This window comes from Theropithecus gelada, chromosome 10 (assembly GCF_003255815.1).
Source record: "Theropithecus gelada isolate Dixy chromosome 10, Tgel_1.0, whole genome shotgun sequence".
NCBI classification, from domain to species: domain Eukaryota; kingdom Metazoa; phylum Chordata; class Mammalia; order Primates; family Cercopithecidae; genus Theropithecus; species Theropithecus gelada.
The window spans coordinates 6916417-6936047 of record NC_037678.1 but is presented as its reverse complement, the minus strand read 5'-3'; the positions used below and the strand labels follow the sequence as shown (position 1 = coordinate 6936047).

The 19631-nt window shown below is 42.1% G+C and overlaps 1 protein-coding gene across 4 annotated transcripts in view; it reads right to left on the bottom strand.

Moving 5' to 3' along the window:
* EFCAB6 (EF-hand calcium binding domain 6) overlaps nucleotides 1-19631 on the bottom strand; it is a 313426-nt gene that overhangs the window by 140545 nt on the left and 153250 nt on the right. For all 4 annotated transcript variants that reach the window (XM_025399951.1, XM_025399955.1, XM_025399953.1 and 1 more), the window contains 4 exons: nucleotides 15925-15984; nucleotides 15652-15812; nucleotides 12570-12743; nucleotides 10800-10968 (listed from right to left, as the gene is read on the bottom strand). In XM_025399951.1, the coding sequence (XP_025255736.1) occupies nucleotides 10800-10968; nucleotides 12570-12743; nucleotides 15652-15812; nucleotides 15925-15984 (564 nt within the window). The remainder of the gene's footprint in view (nucleotides 1-10799; nucleotides 10969-12569; nucleotides 12744-15651; nucleotides 15813-15924; nucleotides 15985-19631) is intronic.

Sequence of the window (19631 nt, the reverse complement as noted above, 5' to 3'; positions counted from 1 at the left end):
TGGATAATCCTAAAAGAAGGCAACAAAGGACAGAAAAAGAAACATGAGACAGCCAGGTCAAATAGAAAAAATCTTAAAACATTACAATGATAGATGTAAAGCCAACTATATAGATAATTAAATACGTGTAGAATGGACTGAATACTTCAAGTGCAAGACTCAGATTATCACACTGTATTTTTTTTTCACTGGCTATATGCTGCCCACAAGAGACTTATTCTCAATAAGTAACCAGATAGTTTGAAAGCAAAAGGATAGAAAAGGATATGCCATGTGAACACTCATTGAAAGAAAGCCAAAGTGACTACATTATTACCAGACGGCATAGGCCTGAAGGTAAATGGCATAATGATAAAGGAAACAATTCATGGAAAGTTTTAGCAATTCTAAATTTATTTGTACCCAGTAATTAGCTTCTAAGTGAATAATTCAACAGTCAACAGAATGAAGAAATAAATAAAAGATCTCACTAGACAAACCTACAATCAGATGGAAGACCTCAACACACTTCACTCATCAGTTAATAGAGTGAGCCCACAAAAATGTGGTAAGGGGCTGGGTGCGGTGGTGCACTCCTGTAATCCCAGCACTTTGGGAGGCCGAGGTGGGTGGATCACCTGAGGTCAGGAGTTTGATACCAGCCTGACCAACATGGTGAAACCCCATCTCTACAAAAACACAAAATGAGCTGCGCTTGGTGGCGCATGCCTGTAATCCCAGCTACTCGGAGGCTGAGGCAGGAGAATTACTTGAACCCAGGAGGCGGAAGTTTGTAGTGAGCCGACATCGCGGCCATTGCACTCCAGCCTGGGCAACAAGAGCAAAACTCCGTCTGAAAAAAAAAAGAAAAGAAAATTTTTTAAAAATATGGTAATGATATAGAAGTTCTGAAGAACACAATTAATAAAATGAACCCAATTGACATACTGTTATGGACCACATAATGGCATTTTGGTCAGCAGTGGACCATATACTACAGTGATGCCATAAGATTATATCATATTTGTTCTGTACCTTTTCTATGTTTAGATACACAAATACTTATTGTATTGCAATGGCCTACACTGTGCAGTACAATACCATGCTGTACAGATTTGTAGCCTGAGAGCAATAGGTTATACCACACAGCTTAGGTGTGTAGGAGGTCATACCACCTAGGTTTGTTGTAACTACACTCTAGGATATCTGCACAACAACCAAATCACCTAACAATGTGTTTTTCAGAATGTATCCCTGTCATTAAGCTGCATATGATTGAATGTAGGAAACTGAGCCTCCAGTGGCAGAGAACATACATTCTTTTCCAATGTTTATGAAACATTTCTCAAAATTGATGGCTAGGCGTGGTGGCTCACACCTGTAATCCTGGTACTTCGGGAGGAGGAGGCAGGTGGATTTCTTGAGCCCAGGAGTTCAAGACCAGCCTGGGCAACATGGAGAAACCCTGTTTCTACAAAAAAACACAAAAATGAGCCAGGTGTGGTGGTATGCATCTGCAGTCTCAGCTACTCAGGCAGCTGAGGTGGGAGGATCGCTTGAGCCCCGGAGGTGGAGGCTGTAGTGACTTGTGATGGCACCGCTGCACTCCAGTCTGGACGACAGAGAGAGAGACCCTGTCCTCCCATCCCCCAAAATGATTATACATGTTAGGTCATAACCCACACCTTAGCATATTTCAAAGGATAGACTGAAGTCATTTAGACTTTAGAATCTATTCTCTGATCACAATGGAATCAACTTTAAAATCAATCATTTAAAAAAACTATAAAATCCCAACTGTTTTGGAAATTAAATACATTTTAAAAATAAACCATTGGAAAAAGAAAACAATCACAAGAACAATTATAAAACATTTTGAATGAAATGATATTGAAAAGGCAGTATACCAAAACCTATATTAATGTGGTTAAACCTGTTCAAACACTTACAGGGAAATAGAGAGCCACGACTTCATATACTAGAGAAATAAAGGCTGAAAATCATGGTCTAAATTTCTAATTTTCAAGAAATTAGAAAAAGAACAGCAAGCTAAACTCAAATTAAGTAGACGGAAGAAAATAATCAATATAACAGCAAAATAAATAAAAGGTAAAACGCATATACAACAGAAAAAAATAACAACACAAATAAAGTTGTGATTTTGAAAAGACTAACAAAACTGACAGACCTCGACATCTGCCTCTGGATAGGATAGCACAATTTATAGCAAGCAAACATTCCCAACTAAAACAACCAGAAAAGCCCATCCGGGCATAGCTGGATGCCAAGAGAATCTGGCCGTGGCCTTGGCGGAAGGGCATTACCGGAGGATGGAGGAATAAGTAATGACTTCTGAAGGTTGTGTGGGGCTTGGACTGACGAAACTGAAGATATGAGGGACCTTCAACACAAAGCTGGTCATCCCCTTAAAATATCCACAGAATTAGGAGGCTGTTTGGAACAGGAAGCTCAAGAACTAAACCCATTCACTCCTCCCCACACACACACCAGCTGCCCTTGCTAATGTAAGGCTGCCACCAGTTTCTCTAGGTGTTTCCTAAGCCCCTGAACGAGGATGGAGAACCGTTGCTCCGTGTGCTGAATCTGATTAGGCCTCACAGCAAGCCTCAGGAACTCCTGCTGGGCCGACAGCAGCCAAAATGCCGTGATGTCAGAGGCCCTTGCCTGCGGTGCCCCTAATCCAGCACATGTGGGAGAAAACGCGGTAAGGATTTCTTGTGCGCTCTCTCTGGGTCTCTGGCGCTGTGTGGGTGTATCTGTGACTCTTACTGTTTCTCCCTCTTATTATTCCCTTATTTTTGTGTTTTTTCCCCCTCACATAACTGATGTGATACATAACAAAGAGCTTTTAAAATAGCTGTTTCTGTTTCATTTACCAGAGTTGTATGTTCCTAATAAAAGACTTACAACCAGAGGAATACAAATATTTAATATTTGACTTTAAAAAAAAATCTAATTCAGCCGGGCATGGCGGCTCACACCTGTAATCCTAGCACTTTCAGAGGCTGAGGTGGGTGGATCACTTGGGCCCAGGTGTTTGTGACCAGCCTGGGCAATATAGTGAGACCTCATCTCTACAAATACATGTAAAAATTATCCAGGTGTGGTGGTGCATGCCTGTGGTCCCAGCTCTTCGGGAGGCTGAGGCGGCAGGATTGCTTGAGCCTGGAAGGTCGAGGCTGCAGTGAGCCCTGATCATGCCAGTGCATTCCAGCCTGGGTGACAGGGTGATACTCTGTCTCAAAAATAAATAAATAAATAAATAAATAAATAAATAAATAAATAAATAAATAAATAAATAAATAAATAAATCTAATTCACTCCGTTACCATAATCATTTAGTTTGCTTATCCCACTGAGAGCTATGAGATGACCAACAGTGTTCATGGGGCTTGTTTTAGATTAGGGTCTGTGTCCCCGAGGTGGGAAAGAATATGTGTGGGGAATTCATGGTAGTGGGTGAAGAGCAGACAAATTCTCTGGATATATGAGTTTCAACAGCAGCCAAAGGGAGGAAGTGCTCTGCACAGAGGAAGGAAAGCACATCTCGGGCTAAGCCGGGTGAGATGTCCCTGCCTCAGAGCAGGCACAGGAGAAAGGAGCTGAAATCTGGGACACAGGGTTGGGCTGTTCCAGACTCCGGCTCCCTACTGCATGTCTCAGGGGCCCTAAGCCAGCTTGCTGATGAGCTCTGCAGTTCCACGTCTGTCTCCAGAGGCCAAGATGGGGTCTCCAGAGGTGGTACTAAGAACAACAGTGAGCTGAACAATGTCCAATATGTTCACAGAGAATGAAGAAATCAGACACAGCCAATTACAAGAAGCTGAGATGATAAAGCTGCCCTCAAATTCCTGATAGATTGTATAGCTCAATTAGTCTAATGACTCAATTAGACTAATCTTAGCTCATGTGTCCTTGGGTATTTTGTCATCTTATGTTCCCCGTGGGCCACTGGCCCAAAGCAACAAAATCATTTCCCCTGGTGTCAGAAACTGCACCTTCCACTACATCCCTATTCCCCATGTGCCTGGTGCCATGCTAAGTGTACAACAGGCACCCTCAAAATGCCTACTGAGAGAAAGGGTGGCAGACAGTCACATTTGCCTACCTGATATGTATTTCCTCCTTCTCCCATAGGAACACAACCTTGCCTTTTCCATACTAATACACCCAGCCCCTAATTTTTGTATATAGATACAAAATAAGTATACATATTTATGTATTTATAAAATTATATATTTATAATTATATATATATATATATATATATTTGCAACCCTCCTTATAGATCGGTATGGCCACATAACACAGTCTTGGTCAATAAAATGTGAGTGGAAACTTCTGGGAGGAGTATCTAAGAAAGAACTTTTAAAAAAGGAAGAGCTGGCTGGCTCAAGCGCCTTGCCCTTCACGCCTCCCCATCTTTGTGCCGGAGACATCTGGAGTGGCTGGTGCTCTGGCAGCTAGCCTGCATGCATGAAGATGTACCTGGAGCTGTGGAAAGCTAAAAGCAACCAGGGTGTCTGATGACATGCTGCACTGGCCCTGTAGCAGCAATATCTGGACTCCTGTTCTCAGAGACAAAAATAACCACCTCTCTTATTTAAACCACTGTTTTGTGGGCTTTCTGCTAATTCAGCATATGAAGAAAAGGGAGAGGGGAAGAGAAACAATTCAGAGAAAGAATATAAAGGCTCCAGATCACCCTAAAGTTTTTTGCTGACTTCACCAGTTCTTGACCTGCTATTTACATAAAATGACACTTAAAAATTTACAAGAGTCCACTGGGCACAGTGGCTCACATCTGTAACCCCAGCACTTTGGGAAGCCAATATAGGAGGATCTCTTGAGCCCAGGAATTCAAGAGTGGCTGGGGCAACATAGTGAGACCTCATCTTTACAATAATTTTTTAAAAAATTATTCAGGCCTGGTGGCGTGCACCTGTCGTTCCAGCTACTTGGGAGGCTGAAGTGGGAGGATCACTTCAGCCTAGGAGATTGAGGCTGCCATGAGCATGATCACACCATTGCACTCCAGCCTGGGTGACAAAGTGAGATCCTGCCTCTAAATAAATAAATAAATAAATAAATAAAATGCAAAAGTCAAAGAGGGCCATTTTCTTTGGTGGAGAAGTTCAGAACATTGTTATGTTAAGTGTCAAAGGACAGACCATGAGTTGAATGGTCAGAGCAACAAACGGAGGCAGGATTTCCTGGGAGAGGGAATCCGCATCATAGGGTTGCTGTGAGAAATGCTTCCAACTACCCAGAACAGGTCTAGACAATTCCAGAAAGAATAGCGCCCTTCTCCTTCCCCTCCTCACAGTAGACATCACACATCCAACCATGGAAAAATGCCATTCATACCAATGAATGGCATTCATTCACCCTGAGTGAGTTCTGCCTCCGCCAGGAGGCATGCATCCATTCAGCATGCTGTCCTGGTAATTCACATGAATCAGAAGCTCTGCTATGTCTTATATTAAACAGGAAAGAGGGGAGAAGACAAATTCTTATTGATAGTTAATAAATATAGTTGATAGAGTTGGCCGGGCACAGTGGCATGCCTGTAATCCCAGCACTCTGGGAGGCCACGGCGGGTGGATCACCTGAGGTCAGGAGTTCAAGACCAGCCTGACCAATATGGTGAAAGCCAGTCTCTACTAAAAATACAAAAATTAGCCAGGCGTGGTTAGCCAATATGGTGAAAACCTGTCTCTACTAAAAATATAAAAATTAGCCAGGTGCCTGTAGCCCCAGCTATTCAGGAGGCTGAGATAGAAGAATTGCTTGAACCCTGGAGGCAGAGGTTGCAGTGAGCCGAGATCGCGCCACTGCACTCCAGTCTGGGTGACAGAGTGAGACTCCATCTCAAAATAATAATAATAATAATTTATAGAGTAGACAAAATATTTCTGGCCACAGTGGTAAGGACTTATGACAGTGATCTCAGCAGCAACAATGCAGGGACTTGGATCTGGGGACCCACAGGGCCCCACCCACCTGCAGACTCTATTTCTGCCATTCTCCCTCATTGATCTGGGGTAGGCAGCCACCCTCTGCCATGGCACAGGGAAGGAGATGGCTGGTGGGAATAAACAATTAGCACTTCTAATTTACAGTATGAGGTTACCAGCCCACATCTAAGTGCAGCGTCTGTTTAAATGATGAACAACAACACGCATGCTCAGTCAGGAAACCTGAAGTTTGTGACACAGACCTTCACTCCCACTTCCCCAGGGACAAACCTTCACAACCATTTGGTATACTAACTGGGGTTACACACAAGATGTGGGGGAAGAAGAAGGCAAGAATACTGTATATCCGTGACCAAAAGGACAGGAAGAATTAAAAAGCATTGTTATTAAAAGTAATGCCCTTCTCACTAAACTCTGAGGCCAGATACTACCTTGAAACACATGGCCGTCAATTACTCAGCAAACCCAGTCTACCCAGCAAGCCAGAATTATGCCAGAATTACACCCGGTAAGCCTCTACTACATGCAGCAAGCCTGCGGTACATCCTGCAAGCCTCTTCACATCCAGCAAGCCTATCTCACACCTGCCAGGCCCACATTACACCCAGCAAGGGTCTGAGTCTGACACAGACAGACAAGAATTCAAGTCCAAGTTCTTGAACAGCTTAACACCTGAACAACACTGAGCCAGTATCACAGGTCCTAAGCTTTGGTCTCCTTGTTTGTGAAATGTGTATACTCTATGCCTACAGGCTTCCTGTGAGGAGAAGAAATAACATAAGTAAAGCAAATTCCACATGCCTGAATATTGGAGGGGCTCAGTCCATGGTAGGTGCAGCTATCACATCACCATCATCATTATTATTCCAGCAGTGACGATCGTCATCATCGTAATTACTATTGCTATTATTGCCATTACAAAATTACTATTGTCCATTATACTTAAAGCTCTCTTGAGAAGTCAAGTTCAAAGGCTTCCACACCACTGAAATTCAACATTCCCAAGCCTTTGTCATCTGGAAGCCTTACATCCGGTCTAACCTAAATCCTTTCTTTCTACCGTATAAGCCCATGATATTTCTAGCTTTGATTTCATCAGTAATAGAAGAAAGCCGTTTACCCTGATCTATAAACAATCTCTGCCAGTAATCATGACAATTTATATTTACATAATGCTTTATAGCTTATGAAGTTCAAACTCAGGCCCACAGAAGTCTGACTGTTGAAAATCACCCCACCGTTCTTGATCTTTAAAGATGGTCACAAGAGGACTTTCCCAAAGGTTAAATCAAACAAATCACTAGGAGAAAAACCAGTGCAAACTGATCTCGCTGTGTTCACAGCAAATTGATTGTTACTTTTCATGATAAAACACAATATAGCAGTTTGTTATGGACTGAATGTTTGTGTCTCCCCCAGATTCATATGTTTAGACGCTAACTTCCAATGTGAATGGGATTAGAGCCCATATCAAAGAGATCCCAGAGAGCTCTCTTGCCCTCTTGCTGCCGTGAGAAGTCTGCAGTGTACCACCCAGAAGAGGGCCGTTGCCAGAGCCCCAGCATGCTGGCACCTGAGCCTCGACTTCCAGCCTCCGGAATTGTGAGAGAGAAATTTCCATTATCTGCAAGCCACTGAGTCCAGGATACTTTGTTAAAGCTGCCCAAATTGACTACGGCAAAGTCCTTGTTGGGTTTCTACTTTTCCTTTCTCTTCCCTGTGGACATGTCTTCAGGCAGCAGGGAGGTCTCTGAGAAGCCTGCAGATAGGCAAGAGGAAGGGGTAGGAGCATGCTGGTTGCCGCCATAGAGCCCGCAGCAGGGCAGCTGTTCAGTGAGTTGACCTTTGGGGTCGGCTAGCACCCAGAGTAATTCACGGGGCAGAGAAGAGCATGGGGGTTGGAGGGCACTGGCCCAGACAGGTGTAGGAACCAGCTTCACATCCGGGAATGCCCACGTCCATCAGTCCTCAGGGTGGCATTCATTTACGACTGCACTGGGGATGCCAGGTACTCTTCACATTCATTCATTCAATACATGCTCGCTGGGCCCTACTAGGCGCAAAGCACATGGGGAGCATCACTACACAAAAGAGATCAAATGTCCACCTTTGGAGGATATTTTATAATAGGGGAGGGCAAGCAAACAGACAGAATGCAGAAACAAATGAAAGACGTGGTGAGTGCCGTGCAACACACAACACAGGTGCTGTGGACAGGAAGCAGGATGGAGGAGGTGAAGGCGAGGAGGGTGGGCTGTATTTGCAATGGGAATGTCAGGGTCACCTTGGTGGAGGAAAAGCAGTTGAACAGAGACTTGAAGGAGGCGAGGGGGGAGCCATGCAGTTACCCAAGGAGCCAGGATCCTGGTAAAGGGCATGGCCGGTGCCGAGGAAGAGCCAGCCTATGTCTGAGGGGAGAGGACGCTGATGTGGCTGGAGTTTCTTGAGCAAGGGGAGGGTGACCAGAGCTGAGGTCAGGGAGACAGATGGACCACGCAGGGTTTCCTAGGCCAGTCTTGGGCCCTGGTTTGTGTTTGAGGAGCCCTCGGTGGGCTCCAGTGAGGGGTCGCTCTGGCTGCTGGGTTGATAATGAACTGTGGCATGGCCATGGTGGAAGCAGGGAGGCAGTGAAGGGGCTGCTCTGATAATCACATGGGAGATGCTGGGGGAAGAAGTGGAGTGGGGTCATCTATTCTGGAACTATCTGGAAGGGAGCCAGCAGGCTTTGTTGGTGAACTGGATGTGGATACAAGAGGAAGAAGAGACTCAGTAAAGACGACTAGATTTTAGGCCTGAGCAACTGGGGAAAAAAAGGTTGTTGTTTTTGACTGAGAGCAGGAAGGATGTAGGCAGAGCAGCCCCTCTTTGGCTGTGCCCACATGGAGAAGGCAGGTAGGCAGGTAGGTGCATGAGACTGACATTCAGGAGTTGCTCTGGGACATGAACTCAGGAGATGCTGGTTTATTAACGGCAGGTACAACCGGAAGCCGGAAGAACCTGCAACTGAGCTGATGACCCAAAGTTGTTCTCAGGTGACAGAAGGATGGGCCAGGTAAGAAGCTGCTGTTGGACTCAGGTCATGGGTGTTAGTCCCTGCCGTCCCACCACCTACTGACACTTCTCTAAGATAGTCACTTTCCACTCTGAAAAACCAGGGGCAGACTAGAGATTCTTAGTTTCCCGTGAATTTGTGAACTGAGTTTAAGAATCAAGAATGCAGAGCATTGTGAGAGTTCAAGATCATTATGCATTATGGGCAAGGACCGGCGCCACGTAGCTCAGGGTGAAATACAGTCAAGGACAAAGGGCCCCACATAGGCAGGGATGGAGGGAGTCAGATTGGCCCTCATTCAGTTTTCAGTCCCTGAAATTCAGCTCCACGGCTACCACTCACTCCATCGAAACTGCTCTCACCAAAATCATCAATGACTGGTTACCAGCCACCTGGTTCCCAAGCCAGAAATCTGGGAATGTCTTTAAACATTTCCTCTCCCCTATTCCCTTCTTTTTTTTTTTTTTTTTTTTTTTTTTTTTTGAGACTGAGTCCTGCTCTGTCACCTGCGGCGTGATCTCAGCTCAATGCAACTTCCACCTCCTGGGTTCCAGCAATTCTTCTGCCTCAGCCTCCCGAGTAGCTGGGATTACAGGCACACACCACCATACCTGGCTAATTTTTGTATTTTTAGTAGAGATGGGGTTTCGCCAAGTTGACCAGACTGGTCTTAAACTACTGACCTCAAGTGATCCACCTGCCTCGGCCTCCCAAAGTTCTGGGATTACAGGCGTGAGCCACTGCACCTGGCCTATTCCCTTATGTCTTATGCCGTATCCCTCATTTCCTATCCTCAACCCCTTATTCCTGAGTCTTTCTTGAATCTGTTCTCCTGGCTCTTCCCATATGCTCAGACAACAAAAGACCCTCCACATCTCGTCTTGTTCTGGCTGAAGAGGGGAGAGGGTCTAGACTATTTCAATAGCTACCTATGCCATTTCTGTGCCTGTAGCCCTGCTCCCTCCTCCAGTCCATGCTCCTCCGTGGTGCTGCATTCTGGAGGCTTAGAAATAAGATCCATAAAGAGCCCATTCCTATGCCCGGCAGTGGGGCAGGCACCGGATAAAGGGGCCACTAATGTAATTATTCTCTTCTTGGAAATATATTTCATTGCCTTCTTCTAAATTTGTCCACATGGACACTGCTACATATTAACTGAAATGCTTTCCTTAAAAATAGCTGAGGATGATTAGCTAGAGGGATCGTAATAGGAATTTTAAGCAATCATTTAAATTAATTCCTGAGAAGTCTATGCAGAACCCTTCAAGCTGAGCCCTTTCTGGCAGAAACTCACCAGTTCCCATAAGCACATGCAAATCAGCACTCTGAGTTTCCCATATTTCACTGCCAGATTGTTGTTTTTTGTTTTTTTTTTTTTCATTCTAGAGGAACAAACCACAGCTCTGTGACTGGGAACTCTCCACTGGCACGCGGGGGCCAGAGTGGCTTTGTACTCCCACCCGCAGGCTGCCCCATGATGCCCAGTGCCAGGCATGGAGCAGAGAGCCAAACCACGTCAATAAATGCTTCCGATACGTAAAAGTGTAAATATCAAAGGCTGGCCACATCCATATTGAAAGTATTCTCTAAGAAATGTGCCAATGACAATTTTTTGGCCAAAAAAAAATAAAATCCTTTAAAATTGTTGAAAGATGCCTAGAAATGGATCTGCTGCATCCTGGGATAAGCCATTGTCCTTTAAAGTATGTTAGTATAAGAAAACAACTGAACTTTTGCAGGAAGGAAACGAAGAGAAATCCATTCTCCTACCTTCTTAAAGTCATGCACGTTAATTTTTCCATTAGGCTCCTTGCTGAAGTCAAGAAATCGTTTTTTGAATTCTGGGTCCTGCTGCTGTATACAGTTTTTGAATTTTTCAATCACTTCCTCTGTGGTCATCTTCTTGATCTGGGTGGTTTTATTCTCCGTGGGCTTGGTTCTAAAATCACAAGCAGGCATTTAGACCTGGTGTCCCAACGGACACAGGCAGGGTGCTTCCTCCAGACTTCACCCATTTCCATGTAACCTGTGACAGTAAGAAGGTTTCCCATCCTCGGTTCACTAGCTGGGAAGGGTGGAGTGACTCAGGGGCTTCTTACCCTCCCCTGGCTGGTAGGTTCCAGGGCCAGAACTGGAGGTCCCCAGCACAGTGTCCAAGTGAAAGCCCATATACAGTGGCAGGCTGGGGGCAGGGGGACTTGAAGGGAGACAATATTATTGTCCTAGAGATTTTCAATTATGCTTTGAGCTGGACAAAGGTGGCATGTGACTGGGCACACAGGGTTGAAAAAGGATATTGTTTTTGAAGTGGAAAAATTTAAAGTCAGAGCCCATTAGAAAGCTTTAAATGAAAGAAATAGGCCATTTTGTGGTAACTAGATCAAGAAAGTCATCAAACATCCATGGAAATGAAGGGAAGTCCACAGTTACTCCATAAGTCAATTTGATTTATAAAATACAAATTGAATGTGCTGTTCTGCGAGTGTCAGAGTGGACGTGTCTGAGCGTGTGGGTGTGGGTGTTTGTAGGACAGTGATTTCCTCAGCTCTCTGGAAGTCTCTTGGGTCCCATATTTTTGGGGGAAAAAAAGCTCTGAGACAGTCATGGAGAATGGACTTCTATTCCTTTCCTGTTGCGTCTCTTGATTTTTAAGAGCTCTCCGGGAAAGCTACATTTTATGAAATGTTTCATTGCCATTGCTTCTTTCACCAGTTTTAGGAAGCAGACATATCTTATCATGGAATATTTAACCTGTCTCTTAAAATACCATCTTTATGCCCATTTATAAAGCTGCTACTACTGAAAAGCCCAGGTATTCAAATGTAATTAGCATATCATTAAAATATTCCCATTGCTCTTTACTTAAGAACTTTTTAAAAGGGCTATGACAAAGTGAAGTCTGCTGAATAGTTCTACATTTTACCTTTCATTATGAATTTATTATAAGCTATGAATGAGCAAGTTAAAATAATGTCTTTTCATTAAACTAAACCTATATTTTTAAAAGGAAGAAGAGTTAGAATATTCATCAGGCTAATTTTTTATAGATTTACTAAGTATGTTTTATTGTTACAATTCAATTTGGAAATCATTTTAATCATTCTATCATTCATATTAAAAAATGTTAACTGGTTTAATGGATGTGTGTTGTAATAAATATTAAATGGTGGTAAGGAATCTAAGCTTCTGGAAGAGAGTAAATGTGAATGCAGGTATGTAATAGAGAAGCTACAGATTGTCTCTGGGAGTCAGGAGTCCCGGATTCTTGACCCAGGCCAGTCACTAAGTTTGTGAGCCAAGTCCCCAAACCTCTCAGACATCAGTGTTTTCATTTCTAAATTTAAAAGGTAAATTCAATAATTCCTAAGATCTCTGCTTGCTCTAAAATTCCCTGACTCGAATCACTGTCTTTCTAGTGTGCCATCTTTCTTATTTATAAGATGAAATATTAAAATATTCAGTCAACAAATAGTTACTAAAAACCTACTCCATGACAGACACTGTGGTTTTGATATGTGCATTCATTTTGCTTAATTTTACCTCTCAGAAAGATCTGGCTGCTGCTGTTCATCTTTTCGTAAATGTTCACTTAACAGCTGATCCTTGGGAACATGAACTGGAGAGACAGTGGGTGGGCCATCAATTCCCATGTGCGCCAAAAGTTTCTTGTAAAGGATTCTTCCTGAACCAATGTCCTGGATCTTACTGCAGAGTCTGAATTTTAAAAAATAATTAAAACACACTCAGTAGAGTAACTAAAATGGAAAAGAATGACCCTGCCAAGTGTTGGTGAAGATGCAAGTAACTACAACTTTCATCCACTGCTGGTGGGAATGTAAAACGGTACAACCACTCTATTCTTAGGCATTTACCAAAGAGAAATGAAAATGTGTGTCTACACAAATATATACAGCTTTATTTGTAACAACCAAACAGTACATATACAGCTTTATTGGTAATAGTCAGAAACTAGAAACAAACCATATACCTATCAAGAGATGAATGTATACACAAACTATGGTAAACCCATTCAATGGAATACTACTCAGCAGTGAAAAGGAAAGAACTGTTGGTATATATAAAACAAAATGAATGAATCACAAAATTGTTATGCTTAGTGAATAAAGCCAGACAAAAAAGAGAATATCTTGTGTGCTTCCATTTACATAAAGTCCTAGAAAACACAAAGTAATCTATCATGAAAGACAGCAGATCAGTGTTTTCATGGAGGTGGGAGGAGGGAGTGATGATGAATTGCTAAAGGGCATATAGAAGAAGATTTTTGGGGTGAAAATATTTGATATCGTGATTGACATCTTGTGATGATTTTATGGATATTGACATGATGAATTTCATCACATTGTATCATTTAAATGTGTGCAGCGTATTGTATATAAAGTATACTGCAATGCAGATATAGTAAATGTAAAAAAAGAATTATAAAAAATTACATGACTGAAGGCAGGGGCTCACAAAGTGTGGTCTGAGGACACTTCCAGAGCATCAGTGAGGCTAGAACTATTTTTCTATTAACACTGAGGTGTGATTTGCCGTTTTCACTCAATTCTTCTATGCATATAGAGTCAAGTCCATCAGAGGCAACATGTGTGATCATGTCCTCACTCTGACCACAAATAAAATGTATTCTTGTGTAGGCTGTGTTTTCTAACATTTTTAAGGTTGTAGGCTTAGGGTGTAAATGAGGAACTAGGAGTAGGTTTTCAGTGATTAACTCAGTTTCTTTATAGCCTTTCTATCCGGCTCTCTACTAGAGACCTTCAGTTACACTTGCTATAACTGCTGTAACCTCATTATTGTCCAACAAACCACTATTTCGAAATTCCAAGTTTTCCCTGAGCCTATATGAAAGCACAGCAAGGAAGTACACTTCTTTCTGCAATGACACTTTAAAAATGTCTCAGTTTTAATTTCTGATACGGTATACAAGGACATACTCCATATGAGAAACAGCCTTTGAGGTCCTCGATAATTCTTCAGAGTATAAAAGTGTCCCGAGACCAAAAGTGCTGAGAACCACTGACCTGGGGCACATTCCCTACCCTTGCTGTCCCTCAGTTTCCTTATCCGTGAAATGCAGATAATAAAAGTACCAAGGACTGCTGCAATGACCAATGGGACAATCCACATAAAGCCGTTAGCGCTGGTGCTGATATGCTCTATGTATACGTGCTTAATAAATCGCAGCTGTAATAACAGTCCTATGGTATCCTTATGATGATGTGCATACAGCTGGGGGCTGAGCATGAGCTCTGAAGCCACACTTTGCTCAATAAGTGCTCACTAGTATCATAATCGCTCCCATAAATATTCATGTGGCTATGTATGAAGCACTGTGCTAACTACTTTTGCCACAACTGTGAACAAACCAGAACGCCTACCTTACTGAACTTCGGTCAGCTGGGAAAGACTGTTCATTTGGAACAGAGGGAAAGACGGTCTAAAAGTCCAGAGGCAAGACAGGGCCCAGAGTTTTCAAGGAGTGGAAAGCAGGTCAGCATAGCTGGAGCTGAGACCAGCAGCAGCGGCAGCAGCAAACACTGGCTGAGGCCTCACTATATGCTTGGCCCTGAGGTAGTAAGGCTTTGTGTGTAAGATCTCATTTGATCCTTATCACAACTCTAGTAAGAAATATCTGGATGAAGAACCAGAGACTTGAAGAGGTTAAGTCACTCGCCCAGGTTTGGAACTAATTCAACCTAGGCAACCTGGCTGCACAGTCTCAGCCCCTGAGAGGTGAAAGGCTCATGGAGGGCCTGGGAACCATGCAGATGGTAATGGGACTGCAGAATGGTTTTTTGTTTGTTTGGCTGGTTGACTTTTGTGGGTTTTTTTGTTTGTTTTGAGACGGAGTTTTGCTCCAGCTGCCCAGGCTGGAGTGCAATGGGGCAATCTCGGCTCACTGCAACCTTTGCCTCCCGGGTTCAAGCGATTCTCCTGCCTCAGCTTCCCAAGTAGCTGGGATTATAGGCATGTGCCACCACACCCAGCTTAAGTTTGTATTTTTGGTAGAGACGGGGTTTCTCCATGAGTTGACTATGTATCATTATATTGCTCGGTTATCAATATTTGATCATTGCGGTTTTAAAAGTACACGAAGCTCTTGCTCTATCAGAAGGCAGCATATTTCACTGTTGCAACTCGCACACACAAAATGTCTCCATTCCACAAGAGCTGAGATGAAATCTTTGCATCTTGAACAATACTTTACAAGATATTACTAAAAAATAAAGGAAAGATATTTGCTTGCAAGAAAAGAAGAAAAAAGAGAGCTCAGGAATCATAGAGCCCCAGGAGGGAACCCAGGCCTCACAACTCACCAGCTGTGCAAGTTGGAGTGAGTATTTAACTTCTCCAGACCTCAGTTTCTTTGTCCGTAGAAAGGAATAATGTTAGCTACCTTACGTGGCTGTGATAAGGACTATATCATATAAGGCATATCAAACTCTTAAGCGATGTCCAGTGCTTAGCAAGGATTCAGTAAATAGCAGTTATTATCAATATTACCTATTAATATTTCAAAAACACACAGAAAAGGTTTAGAATTATGGAACAGGCCTTATGAAAAACATGACACGAATTAATTTTGTTACCAAAAACTTACTTTATGAAATGTGCATTCGTTAAAAATGGGCAGAAGACGTGCAAGATTTTCTTGAAATTATTTCGGCCAATGAGCCCTGTGTCTCCAAGGTCATATGCCCGTAGCATATTATAAAAAGCATGTAGGTTCCTAGTAATTGTATCATGAACAATTTCTTCCACCTAACATTAAAGAACAAACACATTTCCTAAGCTGTACATCTGTAACCTTTTGTAACAGTAACCTCAAACCACATAGGAAGGCATCTGCACAAAGAAGGCACGTGTTACTTACTGAATCCCAGGCCAGAAGGAAAGGTGTCTTAGTATCTGTACAGGGAGATGCTTTTCTCATCTAATTGGGAAAGAGAAGATATATAAATAAATACCACTCATGAAAGTCATTAGGAGCACTGGAGGCAGATGGACCTGGACTTGAATCCTAGCTCTGTCCCTAATTAGCCATTAGTGTTGAGACCTTGAACAATGGAGCTTGCACTCTAATACCCATCTGAAAGTAAAGACTATAACACTTAACTTGAAATACTATGCAGCCATAAAAAAGAATGAGATCAAGTCTTTTGCAGGGACATAGATGGAGTGGAGGCCATTATCCTTAGCAAGCTAACACAGCAAGAGAAAACCAAATACCACATGTTCTCACTTATAAGTGGGAGCTAAATGATGAGAACACATGGACACATAGAGGAGAACAATGCACGCTGGGGCCTATTGGAGAATAAGAGAATTTTCACCCTCAGGAGAATGAGGATGGAGGTTGGGAGGAGAGAGAGGATCAGGAAAAATATAATAACTAATGAATACTAGGCTTAATACCTGGGTGATGAAATAATCTGTACAATAAACCCCCATGACACAACTTTACCTGTGTAACAAACCCACACTTGGACCCCTGAACTTAAAATAAAAGTTAAAAAAATAGCATTTAATTTTCACTTAAAGAAAAGTACAATAAACACGAAAAAACCCATCACCTAGAAATGAAATAAATGCAAAGTAGAATAACGAGATGGCATTTTTGCCTACCAGAATGGTGAAAACGCAAAAGTAAGCAAACTGCCTGCACAGGTGGGGGTTTCAGAAATGGTGGGAGTGTAAATTGATCTAACTTTCTGGAAGGTATTTTTGTCTCAAGATACATTTGGATACTATTTGACAATATGATAATTTAGACTCTACAGCGACGACGAAGGCTGCCGCTGGGGAAGAGAACCGGTAGCTAGGGGCTGGCAGAGAAAAGAAAACTTCCTTTCACTGCATCCCCTCTTGTGTTCTTTGCATTCTGTACTTTATACATATCATCCTCTTTAAAAAATATTAAAATATTAATAGAATAAAACATATTCTTTGACCCAATAATTCCATTTCTTAAAATTTAGAACTGAAGAAATAATCATAGAGTGATACAAAAAAGCAAGTGCCAAGATGTTCACTGCAGCAAAATTTTAAAAATAAAAAATAAATGAACATCCAAATTATAACAGTTATTCAGTATCTTTTAAAATTAGATAGTAGGCCGGGCACAGTGACTCAAGCCTGTAATCCAGCACTTTGGGAGGCCAAGGTGGGCGGATCACCTGAGGTCAGGAGTTCGAGACTACCCTGGCCAACATGGTGAAACCCCATCTCTACTGAAAACACAAAAATTAGCTGGGCGTGGTGGTGTGCCCCTGTAATCCCAGCTACTCGGGAGGCTGTCGCTGGAGAATCGTTTGAACCCAGGAGGCGGAGGTTGCAGTGAGCCAAGGTCATGTCACTGCACTCCAGCCTGAGCAACAGAGTGAGACTCTGTCTCTAAAATAAATAAAATAAAATTAGATAGCAGAACTTTTCATTGACATTAAGTGTTAACAGTATGTTAATGAGCGACAATATAGACTAAAACGTCATTATATGTGGCGTGAACCCAGGAGGCGGAGCTTGCAGTGAGCCAAGATCACACCACTGCACTCCAGCCTGGGTGACAGAGTGAGACTCTGTCTCCAAAAAAAAAAAAAAGCCATTATATTGTCTTGCTTTTAAACAAAATAGCTACAATCTAGAGAAATGTGTGTCCAAACTCATCAAATTGCATACATTAAATATGTACAGTTTTTGAATATCAATTATACTTCAATAAAGCTGTTTTTAAAAAACAGAAGTATGGGTATGCATGTATGTGGATTTGGAAGAATATACAGCAAAGTATAACAGTAAATAACAATGCTTTGGTGTTAGAATTTGTGGTGATTTTTATTTTTGCCTATTGCACATCTACGTTTTCTAATTTTTCCAATTCCTTCATTCATCATTCATTCATTCATTCATTCAATAGATTGTGTGAGTGTGCCTGACACTGCCTATCCCCTATAGTACAATGGGCAGTGATAACAGAAAGGTCCCTGCCTTTGTGGAGACAGGAACACATCAGGCCACAAATGTGACTCTGAGGCTGGGAGGGTCCCTGTGCAGGCTCTGGGGGCGCTGAGCTCTGGAGATGGTAACATAGGTCACAAGGAGCTGGAAGGAATCCCAGGTAGCAGATGCAGCGCACGCCAAGGCCTGAGAAGGGCAGCCGGGGAGCCTGAGGAACTGGATGAAGAGGTCTTCCCAGAAAGCCATCGGAAAGGTGAAGGCGTGAAGACAGACATGATCTATTTTATACTAAACAAAGATCACACCACTTGCCACGTGGAGAAGGGATTGCTTACGTGTCTACATTTTGTTTTTAAAGAAAACAGATTCTTAACATTTTATGCGCATTATCCTGTTAAATTCCCAACAACCTTACAAGGTGGTACCATAATCAACCTGGTTTTACAGGTAAAGAAATGAGTCTTAGAGAGGTAAATTATTTGCCCCAGGTCACAGCTAATAAGAGGTGGAGGCAGGGAGTCGAACGCAGGTGCACAAGCTCCTACCCTGGCCGGCTGCCTCTACTCCCAGGCCACCAGGCTTGATCTGACTCTGAGGCACTGGCAGTAAACTGAGTCAAGGCACATGCTCAGGCATCCATACGCCACATACATGGCATGGGTGCACAGGTTCACACACGCATCTATCACTTATGCAGGACAGGTATGGGGTACAGCCAACACCAACGGTCAGCCTATTCCGACCCACTGTCTAGCAAAACAGATCACAAGGCCTTTTATGCATAAAGGAATTTTATATACATTATACTAAATTATAGTATATAATATAGTAATATAGTTGATATATAATATAGCTAATTTGTAATATACTATATATCATGTAACTATGTATATATAACTGTTATTATATATATGTGTACATAACATATTATGCTATAATTATATAGCATAATTATATAATAATATAGTATCATATAATTATAATATATGATTTATTAAGTAAGCAATAAAGCAGTGTACAAATGTCTATATATACCCAGATATAGTATATTTATAAGATAATTATATTATATATCTGGATATATATTATACATAATTCAATTATTGCTAAAGTATAATATATACAATAATTCCATTTCTAGAAATATATACTAAAGCAATAATCATAAAGTGATACAAAAAAGCAGGTACCAAGATGTAATTAATTAATATAATAATTGTAAAACTATAATAATATGTAATATATGATGTAATTATAATATATAACTGGATTTACAATATGTCTGGATATATGTATCCAGCAACATAAGAATGCCCACACCTTTTGGGCCAGTATTTCCACTTCTCAAATCTATTCTAAGAAAATATTTAGATATGAATGGAGATCTGTGCACAAAGATGTCCAGCATAACGAAAGGAAGAAGAGAAACAGCCCAGCTGCCCCAGTGACAAGGACGTGCACAGAACACTCTAAGATACCATTGACGATCTTGTTTATGATGAGTTTTTAATGATGTGGGGTGAGGGGGAAAGGCTCATCATATAATGGAAGCTGAAAAAATGGAATATACAAAGTCATACAAAGAGTGAGTTCAACTATGTAAACAAAAAAATGTGCCCACCCACA